Consider the following 11,827-nt stretch of genomic DNA (forward strand, 5'->3'; position numbering starts at 1 on the left):
ACAACAGAGGATGAGATGGCTGGATGGCATCACCAACTCGATGGACGTGAGTTTGAGTGAACTCCGGGAGATGGTGATGGACAGGGAGGCCTGGCGTGCTGCGATTCATGGGGTTGAAAGGAGTCGGACTTGACTGAACGACTGAACTGAACTGAATCACAAAAGACAGACACTCAAGGATTTCAGTGCTTTTCTTGGGAAAATGCAAGAATGTGGACTCACTGAAGTGATTTCTAGATATGCATCCTAACTGTCTAGGGCCAGCATCCTGTTTTTCTCCATCCTGAACTCCCTTCAGGGCACACTGTCAGGGGCTGGTAACTAGATAGTGGGCAACCGTTCTTTGTTTACTGAAATGGCAGACATTTGTGTGTGTGTGTGTGTCCCCACCTATTTACACCTGCTTCCTCCCTAGCCCTCCCTCCTCTAACAAGAAACTCACTAGGCTACAAGCCCACCTGGAAAGTCAGTTGACAACCCGGCCAGGGGTCTTGTAGCCCTTTGTGTGGGCACGGGGATTTTTTTCATACACAACAGTCTAGCCCAGGGGAGGTTTCTTCCGTCCCTTTGGGTCACACCTGCCCACTACCACAAGGCTTCCTTCTCCATTCAAGAGCCTGTTGCTGTGTACTCCAAGGGCACATTTCCAAAGAGGGATAAAGGGACAAAGAGAGCAGAGGGAAATACATCGCTGGCTTCCCGCTTGGCTTAGACAGGATGTCTAAGAACTGAAAGAGCACCCCTCAGCGTTCCCACCGAGAGCCAAAGGACGCCAGGACCCGCAGGTGAGCGGAGAGGAGCTTCTAGATTCAAGCATGCGCAGAGCCACGAGCACGCCTGGCGGCTTCTCACGCCTGCGCAGGATCCTCCAGACCGATAGGGGGCAACGAGCCGATCCTCACACGGGTTTGGCACTGCTGGCGTAATCCGGAAGCAGCCGCTAATCCGGAAGTGGTCGCTTGGTAGGGCTCTGGAGGCGGCGGTGGCTGCTACAGCGGTTTAGGAGGTGGCCGCGACGCTAGGATGAACGCCCCTCCCGCCTTCGAGTCGTTCTTGCTCTTCGAGGGCGAGAAGAAGTAAGTGGAACCAACCTGGGTCAGGGACGAGGGGAGGGTCGCGGGCCCTCGACCGTCTGCACCCGCAGATTCTGGGGCTTCTCTGCCCGTCCTCTATCGGGAGACAGAAGCAGGTTTTGCTCGAGCGTCTACTCGCCGAATGCGCGACACCCGTGTCTGCCAAACTTAAGACAGTCCTGGGCGGTGGTGAGCCGCCCCATTTTGTAGACGAAGAAACCAAGGCTCAGAAAGGTTAAGTAACTCCCCCAGGCTCAGAGAAATTAGCCGATCTGTATTCGAACCCAGGGTTTCTGGCTCCAAAGTCTTCCCACCCGGCACCGTTATCCTCTTTGCTGCATCCAGAGGACAGTCTGATGGCTGTCAGACTCACACCGGATCTTCATTCGCCGGTGTAAAATCTCCAGTGATTCCTCATTGTCTGCTGGTGAAGGAAAATGCAGTCCAGTGCTCAGATAGCCTGCCTGGGGATCCCCCACTTAAGAACTCTGTGTCTTTGGGCAAGTGACTTAATCTGCCTGAGAACCACTTTCCTCATCTGAGAAATGGGCTTATTAGTATATTGAGTCACAGAATTTTCTCTTAGGGGAAGTTAAATTAGGTAATTTATGTGAAGTGCTTAGTCTAGGATTCAGCACAAAGAAGACCCATTTTTTTGCTTTGTTTTTTTCTCCACGCTGCGGTGGCATGGGGAAGAATCTTTCCCGACCAGGGATGGAACCCGCATCCCCTGCAGTGCAAGCGGGGTCTCTTGACCACTGGACTGTCAGGAAAGTCCCTCCAGAAGACCATCTGAAATTCTGGCTTTTCTTTCTCTTAGCTGCCTGGTCTTAACTGCAGGTCTCTGCAGTCTAGCCCGTAGCCCCTTGCCAGCCACTTCAATCTCCCCTGAGAGCAGTGGTTCTCAACCTGGGGGGCCACTTTGTCCCGCCAGGGGACTTTGGCAGTGTCTGCAAACTTTTCTGGTCTCTAGTGGGTAAAGGCCAGGGCTACTGCTAATACCCTACAGTGTACCAGACATCCCCCTATAAAAAATTTTCTGGCCTAAAATACCAGTGGTGCCAAAGTTGAGAAGCTCTGCTCTGAGAAGAAGGGATAATTCAGAGTAGGTGAGGGTCCCACAGTTCCAGGTGTGGCTGGGTTTGGGCTTCTCTGAGTCAGAGAGGTTTGTATGGAATGAAGAGATGGGGAAGGGCTCTCAGGAGGAGGTAGGGCCTAAGCTTGCCTTGGAGGACAGGGTTTAGACTCCAGGGAGGAACCCCCCCACCCCCCCAATCTGTTGCCTCTGCCTCTTCCTAGGATCACCATTAACAAGGACACCAAAGTACCCAATGCCTGTTTGTTCACCATCAACAAGGAGGACCACACGCTAGGAAACATCATTAAATCGTAAGTTCCAAGTCAGTGGCTTTTGGGGATTGTGTTTTTTAAAATATTTATTTACTTGGCTGCACCGGGTGTTGCGCCCCCTACATTGGGAGCATGGAGTCTCAGCCACGGGATGACCAGTGAAGTCCTGGGAGTTATGTTTGATGGGCTTTTTGAGAGGCCAAGCATAAGTTCCAGAAGACATTCTCGAGGCTCTCTGAGCTCCAGAAAGTCCTGGGAGCTGGCTGTGGGAATTCACAGATCCCAGTTTCTTTTCTTCCAAATGACAGTGACCCCATGTCTGGTGTTGCAGCCATTTCTCTGTGTTGGCTCAGTTATCCGACTAAAGAAAGTAAATGCACAGTGAGCCACAGAAAAGGAGGCCCACTTGAGGCTCTGTGCTCACGAGACGCTGTCAGGGTTGGCCGCCCTGTCACAAATAGTGACGTCAGTCACACCTGGCATTCCAAGATGTACGTGCCAGAGATTGACAGTAGAATAAGGGAAGCAGGTGGGAGAGGGACTCTGGTCATCCGGTGTCCTGGTGGTTACCTGACGCCTGGTATTTGCACCAGTAAGTCCTGGCCCAGTAGGTGGCCAGCGGTGGGATTGCCACTCTGGCCCAGGAACTTGTCCTCTCGCTGCTGGAAAACGCTGTCAGTGAAGCCAAGCCTTTCCCAGGTGTGCACGTTTGAGGCCGCAGGCAGGAGCCTGTTTATCTCTTGGTGTGAGTTAGGGGGCGGGGTTGCCCACCTTCTGTCTGGATGACTCCCGCCCAGCACCATGCCAGGGTTGCACCCAGGCTGTCTCTGGGGTCCTGCTGCGGCCCCCCCGCCCGTGTGAGCCCAGTGTGCCCTCCTATGCCAGGCCCCCCCCTCCCTTGGTGTGCACACTTTTTATCAAGCATTTTATTACTTTTGGCTGTGCTGGGTCTTCATTGCTGCGCAGGCTACTCTCCAGTTGCGGTGTGAGGGCTTCTCGTTGCACTGGCTTCTCTTGCTGCAGAGCACAGGCAGCCCGGGCTTCAGTGGCCGCGGCACGTGGGCTCGGTCGTTGCGGCTCCGGGCTCTGAGCACGGGCTCCATAGTTGTGGCGCACGGGCTTAGTTACCTGCTAAGTTGCATGTGTTGTCTTCCTGATCCAGGGATCGAATCCTTGTCTCTGGCGTTGGCAGGCAGATTCTTTACTGCTGGGCCACCAGGGGAGTCCTCACACTTGACAGAGCTGCACAGGAGGAAGCCTCCCGGTGCCCAGGGCACAGGCTTCACAACCTCGTGGAGCGGGGCCCCGTGTGTGCCGACGGCAGCTGCCAGCCCGCGTTGCCCAGAGGGTTTCCATTTCTGTTTCATTAAGTGCTCAGAGCCTAGGGCCTTCTCCACCTGCTGCCTTTATTTACTCTGCCAGATGCTCTTTGGGGGCTGGGAATGGGACTTTTTTGTTTGTTTGTTTGTTTGTTTACTGGACGCTGGCTGGATTTTTCCTGCTTTGGGAGGTTTCTTTGGGGCTTTTGCAGGCTCCCTGACATCCCCTGAGGGCAGAGCTGGCAGGAAACCCTGTTCCCTAGGAAGGGTCATTGACCCTCGTGCCTGTAGGTGTGTGTATGGGAGGAGTCCCCACCGGCTCTGTCATCTTCAGGTGTCTGTTTAACTCAAGATTTTTGCGGGGGCTGGGGTGGGGGTGTGTGACCGCAACACAAACTCTGAAAGGTCAGGAGTAGATGCGTGTGCTTTCAGGCCACAAGCCAACAGGGAGACCTTTGGTTAGAAGGCCACAAAGGGGCCAGAGCCCTAAGTGCACTCGGCTCAGCACCCTGCCTCCCTCACCATGCCCGTCCATGTCTCAGGCAGCTCCTAAAGGACCCACAGGTGCTGTTTGCTGGCTACAAAGTCCCGCACCCCTTGGAGCACAAGATCATCATCCGGGTACAGACCACGCCGGACTACAGCCCCCAGGAGGCCTTCACCAACGCCATCACCGACCTCATCAGCGAGCTGTCCCTGCTGGAAGAGCGCTTCCGGGTGAGGTGCCGCTGTAGGGGGGATGGGGGGCGGTCCCTGCAGACACCAGCCTGTATGCCCTCACCCAGGATGGCCCCCGGGGGATTGCCTCTGACTTATTGGGGGAGCGGGGAAGGGAGTGATGACCAAGCAGGGATGTCCGCCACAGCATCCAGCAAGTGTGGACTGAGGGGTGACGGAGCTGAGGCCTGGAACCTGCGCTCTGCATCTGGGGGTGGGACCTCCCCTGGTGCCCTGGGTCGTCTTGTGGGAGTGAGGGGCCCGCTGCCTGTGGCTGGCCCCGCCAAACCTCTTCCTGGTGGTGCCAGCTCCCTGTGGTCCATCTGTCCAGGGTGCAGCTCACTGTACCCTGGGGGTTCCATCATCAAGAAGCCCCAATGGGTGTGGCCACACTTGTTTATTCAGGGGTCTTCAAAGTCTAGGCATAATTGAGAGTGAGAAAGAGCCACGGCTTCCGGAGCCACCAGGAAGCACCCCTGCCCACCGACTCCCTCCTGCCCCGGGCAACAGGACCTGGGCTGCGGGGGAATGATGGCGTGGGTGGGCTGGCTCCAGGGTCCCTGGGGCACCTGCCCAGCAGCCGGAATGTTTGGGGCCCCAGCTTGCTGCTTCTCTTAGCTCATGGCTGCACTCTGGGGAGGGGCACAGTGGCGGTTTCCTGGTGGCCCTTGGTCAGGGAGGCTGGGGCTGAGTCTCCAACATCCTCGCTCCCCGACAGGTGGCCATCAAAGACAAGCAGGAAGGCATCGAGTAGCTGGCTGCTCCGGGCTCTTCTCCAGGTGGACAAGAGCACTTCCTCCAGCCATGGGCCTCCTTGTAGAGTCCAGTGAGCTCCCCGCCCCCACCCCCAGACACCGATGTGTTCTGTATATAGAGTTGGGTTTATTTTCCTAATAAAGCGTGACCAGAAACGACCCAGCTGCGGGCTGAGCAGAGATGACCTCAAGGCCAAAGAACCGTCAGTTCAGTAGAGGTAGAGGACCTGTTCCGACACCATTTGGGGGCCTTGTTCAGAGTGGACCGGCCCACAGACCCGATCTCTGTCTTGAGAAGGTGGCAGGAGCTAACTCACTCTAACAAACCCTGGGAACCTGGGGCTGCCAGGCGCTGTCTCAAGCAGAAGGGAACCGAAAACCTGCGTACTTCCAAGAGTCTCTGCTCTGGAAGCCTCGGCAGCAGGGCTGGCCAGCCGGCCTCACTCAGCGCGGGGATGGGGCCCACAGAGAGCTCTCCCCGGGCTTCTCTTACAAAGTAGCGTTTTAATAAAAAAAAAACAAAAACACTCACAGACATAAAGATCCCGTCACTACCCCCAAAGATGAATAAGTTAAGTTGTGTCCCTGGTGCCCTGTGACGGAGGCGGGCCCGTGCGCTCAGGGCTCGCCCCTTTTCCAGATGGCGACAATGTTGGAGTCGGTCAGCGCAGTGAGGTAGGTAAAGGCGGGGTTGGCCACCACCGTGTTCACCATCGTCTTGGTCACCGTCTGGCCCAGCGCCTGGGGCTGGGGCCACTTAAGGATCTGGGGGGAAGAGAGAGGGGGCTGAACAGCTGCTTCTGCTTCCTGAGCAGGGCCCCTGGGCAGCACCAGCCCCCTGCGTGCCTACCTGCGTGGGGGCCTGCAGGGCGGTCTGCGGTGGGGAGTGCTGCGCCAGGAGGGGCCTGACGTCATAGATCCACACGCTGCCCTGCTCGTCCCCGCAGAGCACAAGCCCCTTGTCTGTCAGGACAGGAATGGAGCCTCAGGTGGGGCAGAACTTGGGGGGCAGCCGGGGGCAGGGAAGGAAGGTGGGCCACTCACCAGGACAGGTGCTGAGGGAGAAGTAGGCCAGGATGGTGGGCGACCACTGCAGCCGAGCCAGGACTACCACGGCCACCGTGGGCTGGCTGCCCCGACCCTGCCATGTCTGGCTCCAGCTCCACAGGCAGATGGTGCCCAGGGTGCTCCCCTTGGAGGCTGACGGGAGAAGGAAGAGCTGTGCCTGTTGGGGGGTGCCTCTCCAGACATTTCCTGGTCCATGCTGAGGGCCCCCTCAGAAACCCTTGGACCTAAATCCCCGCCCACAGAGAAGTCACCCCAGAAGGCCTGGCCAGGGCCCAGTGGGGTCCCAAGAAGCCAGACTGTCCCTGGAGCTGGGCTCACTCACCCACGACATCCTCGTTCACGAACGCCAGCCCGTCCACTCTCTGTCCGGATACCTTGGAGCCCTCGGAGAAGATGAACTCGACTTCACACACCCTGTGGGGCAGCAGAAGATGCTGGTCAGCCCAGAAGGCTGCAGGAAGAGACACACATCAAAGCTGGGTGCTCGTTCAGATCCCTGCTGGGCACTTCCTCAGGACCCAAGAGGCAGACGCGTCTGAGATGCGGGGAAGACATCACAGGACTTGGGGAGGAGGCAGATGTGGGTGGGCAGGGGGGAGGAGGCAGGGGGCCACCAACACCTGTCTGGACCACTGCCCGGTGGCAGTTGGTCTGTGCTGAGAGGTCGTTCTAGTTTTCCCCTGCCACCTGCCCTCAAATTCTCCCCAGGCTATTCCCTGTACTTAGGTTAAAATTCAGTACCTCACCAGGGACCGCAGGACTGGTGTCCCCTGGCCCAGCCACCTCGCCCTTGCCTTCCCTGCGGTTTCCCAAGCTCTGGCCAGACTTCCCTGGTCAGCCGGCTCGCCCTGCCACTGCCCTTTGCGCTTCCCTCTGTGTGAAGACCCTCCCTCCGTCTGCCCACCTGACCCTTGGGGCCCGTGAAGAGCACAGGCCTGAGGACCTGTCCCTCTGCCACCAGTCACCTCAGTCCCCTGAGCCGCCCTGCTCCTCTCGGAGCGCCTTACTTGTCGCTGACGTCAATCACGCCTTGTGTGATTTTAATGCCTGTCTCCTCCACCAGGCTCTGGGACCCTCGAGGGCAGGGCTTCCCTCCCGAGCACTGCCTCAGCTCTCCCAGGGTCCAAGAGCCACAAGCCTCAACCTGGCCTTCCCGGGGCCTCATCCCAGCCCAGACACCATCCCCCTTGCCCTCCACTAGCCCTGGGGTGTGAGTTATTGTCCCCACTTCGCAGGTGAAATCATGCTGGACAAGGGAAGGTCCCACAGCTGGTGAGTGGTAGGACCTGGGCAGTGATGAGGTGATCACAGCCTGGGGTGCTGGAAAGTGATCTTTCCTTGAGAGATGAGCAGGAGGTGCGGACACCCCAGCTCTGCAAATAGGGCCCTGGAAACTGCCTCTGGGCTCCCCAGGGCGAGGGGCATAGTGCAGGTACTACCCCTGGCAGGTGTGCCTGGGGTCAGACCCTCGGACCTGCAGCTGCTCGGCTCTGAGGACGGGCTTTCGGGGCATCCCCTGCCCGTGCTCACCTCTTCTTCTGGGGCTGGTCCAGCCGCACGTCCCAGCAGCAGCAGCCGCCCTCACAGCCGGCCAGCAGGTAGGCGTCCGGGCAGGGGGGAACAGGGCAGAGGCGCAGGGGGGTGGAGGTGGTATCCAGTGTGAGCAGGTGGCTGCCAGTAGGTGAGAGGCGGGAGGGCGTGAGGCTGCAGACTCGGGTGCGCCCACCCCCCGTCCCGGGCTGTCCTGCCTCGTAGCATCACCTGGCCTGGAATTCGTAGTCCTGGTTGGGTGTCCCAATGTCCCAGAGGATGATGCGCTTGTCGTAGGAGGCCGCTGGCGAGGGGATGGGAAGGAGACAGGTGTCTCTGAGAAGACCCCGCTGCCTCCTGCAGGCTGCATCCTAGGTGGAGACCAGGCTCCCAAGGCAGGGAGGGAGGGAGGGCCACAGCTGGGAGACAGGACTCCCGGGGCCCTGTCCTTATCCTGCTCGAACCTAACGTGCCCCACACCAGGCAGCTACGGCTCAGATATCACCTCACCACATCCAGAGGGCTGGAGCACCCACCCAATCGCAGACACTGCCCTAGCTCTGAGAAACCTCCAAGGCTGCAGGGCGGGTTGGGGGAACAAGACAGAATCTGAAGCCGGGTCAGGTGTCTCTGAAGCCTCGTGCTTCCTACCACAGTCTGAGCTGACCTTGGCAGCTGGTGTGAGGCCCGCCCCAGGGAGGAGCCCTGAGGTGCCAGGCTGCAGGACACGGGTACTGGGGGAGCCCTGGGGGGTGTGGGAGGAGGGTCTTACTGAAGAGGTGGGTCTCGTGGGTGGGGCTGAAGCAGAGGGTGGCAATGGCCCTCTTGTGGCCCCGGATGAGCCCGCAGCAGAAGCCGGCCTGCACGTGCAGCAGCCGGACCAGCCCACGCAGGCCCGCAGCCGCCAGCACGTTCCAGCGCTTCTTGTGGCCGGTCTGTGTGACCACCGTCAGGGCGGTCCAGGCCACAGAGAAGAACTCCTGGAGCGGGGAGGGGAGCAGTCACTGAGGGGCAGAGCTACTTCGGAACCGCGGTCCAGCACCAAAGACAAAGGCGGCCGAGTCTGGCCCCGCGACCTCAACACTTCTGCCCCCAGGAGCCAAGGCTCTGCCCACCATCCCGCAGGAGCCAGGCGCTGGCACTCACCTCACCAGGCACCTTGTACTTGTGTAGTACAATGCCCGTCTGGCAGTCGATCACACACACGGCCTCCCCACCACACGTGGCCACGGTCTGCGACGCAGCCCCTGCCTGCCCTGTTTGGGAGGTCAGTCTGGTGAAAACGTTTTCAGTTGTCTACGGCAGTCGCTCCCCCTGACCTGGATGACACTTTAAGCTCTCTGTCCCTCCCTGCTCCCCACCCTCCCAGGTAGCCCCTGAAGGTGGCATTCCCAGGGCCCCTGCCCCCGAAGGGTGTACCCTCGTCCCAGGCTGGCTCGAAGGCGCAGGCCCAGAGCTGGGTCTCCAGGTCGCTGGGGCTGTTGTTCTTGCTGTGGCATTGCAGGAAGTGCAGGGGCTCCAGCTGCAGGGCGGTGCGGACACACGGTCACGGCTGCCCCGCCCTCTCCCACCTTGCGCCTCCCTGCCACCATGCAGGGCTCACCTGGCTGCTGTCAGAGCCCACAAGGCTGCCCTCCACCGGCGCCAACGGGGAGGTGCACATCCGCTTCTGGGGGGAGAGGCTGAGTGGGGTATCACCTGGCCGCCTCAAGGCCACCGGCCTGGCCTGTGGAGGAGAGGGCAGGGGCAGGCTGAGGCGTGCTGACCGGGCACCCATCTGCCTAGGGCTTACCTCCTCCCTGTCACAGACTCAACTTCACCCTCCTGGGGTATGGGAGGCAAGAGGTACCAGGGTCAGAGAGAACCCCCTCAAGCACAGGAGACCATCTCCTGGGCATATCTCAAGGTCCCCCACTTCCCTAATGCCTCTTGAGGCAGGAAGAGCCAAGGCAGGCCCGGGAGCCCGGGAGCCCCACTCACCCTGGGCTGCTGGGTAGCTGTGGCTTTGTGGGATCCCTCTGGCATGTCTGCCTCACACGCGTGGGTTCCACCAGAGGCCACCAGCTCCTCAGAGATCATCCGCACCTGGGTGGGAGCAGGCCATCAGGAAGCCGGGCACGGTCCTGGGGCCTCAAGCCCCTCCCAGACAGCCAGTCAGAGCTGGGGAAGTGTCTTTCCAGCCCCCAGGCCACCTTCCCTGACCTGCCCTACTCCCCACGTCCTCTTGTGGCCAGTGACCTCCAGGGTGACTCGGGCTGTGGGAGCCAGGGAGGAGGGAGTTGGGAGGGCTGATGGGCAGCACAGCGGCGTGAGAGCATACCCGCCACTGGGTGAATTCGCTGAGCGACACGGGCCCGTAGTGGACGTTCCTGACAGCCGACTTCACAAAGTCTGCCTGGGCCTGGGCCTGCTCCTCTGGGCTCAGCGCGGCCATGAACTTCTTCCAGTGAGTTGCGACCTGGCACGAGAGGGACCAGGTTTAGGCTCAGGCCAGCCCAGCTCTCCTGGACCTTCTGTGGCGCCTCTGTCTCTAGGGATCAGAGGCGTCGCCCTCATCGCCTCTGGGAAGCCTCCAGGAACCACAGCCTTCGCGGCTGCACAAACCCAAGCGAGCCACAGGGAGAAACAGCCCCCGAAGGGAAAAGCTGGCCCAGCGCAGCGTCACCATGAAAGCGTCTCAACATCGCCTGCCTGCACAAGAACAAGAGGCCAAGCACCACAGCCAAGATCAGAGCCCTGGGTCAGGGTAGGGTCTCAGGGCCGCTGTGGCCCCTCTCGGAGTCCTCCAGATACCCCATTCTGCCACTCACTCAAGGCTCCCGAGCTCCGGGGACTCCTCCCCGTTCCTCACCCTGGTGGTCAGCTCCCGGTTCAGGCTCTCTGCCTTAGAGCGAGTGGTGGAAGCATCCTTGCCGTTGAACTTACGTAGCTCGGGCAGGAGGAAGGTGACTTTCAGGCTGTCACTGACCTGGGGGATGAGGGAAGAGCGGCTCGGGGTTGCGCCCAGTCTGTGGCTGAGCCCCAGCCCATCGAGTGCCTGGGGCTGCTGCGGGCACCCACTTACTGTCAGGAAGGGGTTGCCCTCCAGGCTGAGCTCCTCAAGCTGCGGGAACTGGCAGAGGTGGGTGACGTCACTCAGCTGGTTGTTGGCACAGTGGAGGACGTGCAGGTGGGGCAGGCCCAGGTCGGCGGGCAGCGTTTCCAGTTGGTTGTCGGAGAGGTCCAGCTCTTGCAGCTGCTTCAAGCGACCCAGGAGCTTGTGGTCCAAGTCCTCTGAGAGCAGATTCAGCCCTGACAGGCTGGGGAGAGGAGCAGACAGGGCCGGCTCAGGGGGCAGGCCCACCGACTTCCCACCCCACACCCACGTCAGCCCAGGGGCCTCCGATGGCTTTTCTCTTGATAGTTCTTGTTGCCTGTGCAGTTGATCCCCAACATCGCCTCCGTTTATAACTACTTTAGAACTTGAGGCAGCTGGCTACCTCCAAGAGGCTTTTTCCTGATCCTCTAGGGGGGGCTCTCTGAGCTCCCCTGTAACTATCTCAACAGGTTGCTCCATCTTCTTTCTACAAGACTGTCTCCCTAGCAGCCCAGGCCCTCTTCTGGGGCAACGCTGCTCCAGAACCCGCCCCCCGCCCCCGCCGCGACCCATCTCATAAGGAGAGGACGGCGTGTCGCCCGAGTATTTAAAGACTCGGGGTGATAACGGGGCCGGGAAGGGAGAGAGAAAGAATCCCAGGCTTTTTTCCGATTGCCCGCCGACCCAGGCCCCGGTGGCGGACAGTGTGGCTCCGGCCCTTACTCCAAGCTCCGGATCTTCCCCAGCCGGTTGCTCTTGGGTCGCCCCCGTTGCATCAGCAGCCGCGTCGAGAGGGGGGCCATGGCGAGGAGGCGCGGTCCGCGTGTGTCCGAACCGCAGCACGGGAATCCGATGCTGGCGCCAGCGCTTGCCTCAGTCCAGGAGGTGGCGCCGCGCGAATCCGTCCGCGGCGGCGACCACCGGAAGGAAGCGTCCCCG

General features: G+C 60.1%; 2 protein-coding genes across 3 annotated transcripts; one reads left to right on the plus strand and one right to left on the minus strand.

Moving 5' to 3' along the window:
• The first annotated feature begins 883 nt into the window (after nucleotides 1-883).
• POLR2J (RNA polymerase II subunit J) lies at nucleotides 884-5,373 on the plus strand. Its single transcript, XM_055562401.1, has 4 exons — nucleotides 884-1,076; nucleotides 2,373-2,462; nucleotides 4,285-4,459; nucleotides 5,178-5,373. Exons 1-4 carry the CDS (start codon nucleotides 1,024-1,026, stop codon nucleotides 5,211-5,213), a joined length of 354 nt encoding a protein of 117 aa, XP_055418376.1. The 5' UTR covers nucleotides 884-1,023; the 3' UTR covers nucleotides 5,214-5,373.
• Nucleotides 5,374-5,698: 325 nt separating this feature from the next.
• On the minus strand, nucleotides 5,699-11,813 carry LRWD1 (leucine rich repeats and WD repeat domain containing 1). Of its 2 annotated transcripts, XM_055562390.1 has the most exons (15): nucleotides 11,612-11,813; nucleotides 10,877-11,111; nucleotides 10,664-10,780; nucleotides 10,133-10,270; nucleotides 9,793-9,897; nucleotides 9,416-9,538; nucleotides 9,232-9,334; nucleotides 8,959-9,068; nucleotides 8,585-8,792; nucleotides 8,044-8,116; nucleotides 7,813-7,953; nucleotides 6,605-6,696; nucleotides 6,259-6,414; nucleotides 6,065-6,177; nucleotides 5,699-5,979 (listed from the first exon to the last, which is right to left on the minus strand). In XM_055562390.1, exons 1-15 carry the CDS (start codon nucleotides 11,689-11,691, stop codon nucleotides 5,833-5,835), a joined length of 1,941 nt encoding a protein of 646 aa, XP_055418365.1. In that variant the 5' UTR covers nucleotides 11,692-11,813; the 3' UTR covers nucleotides 5,699-5,832. The 2 variants fall into 2 exon arrangements, with proteins under 2 accessions (XP_055418365.1, XP_055418364.1); XM_055562389.1 differs by lacking the exon at nucleotides 9,793-9,897.
• Between the last annotated feature and the right edge of the window lie 14 nt (nucleotides 11,814-11,827).

This window comes from Bubalus kerabau, chromosome 23 (genome assembly GCF_029407905.1).
Source record: "Bubalus kerabau isolate K-KA32 ecotype Philippines breed swamp buffalo chromosome 23, PCC_UOA_SB_1v2, whole genome shotgun sequence".
Lineage (NCBI taxonomy): Eukaryota > Metazoa > Chordata > Mammalia > Artiodactyla > Bovidae > Bubalus > Bubalus kerabau.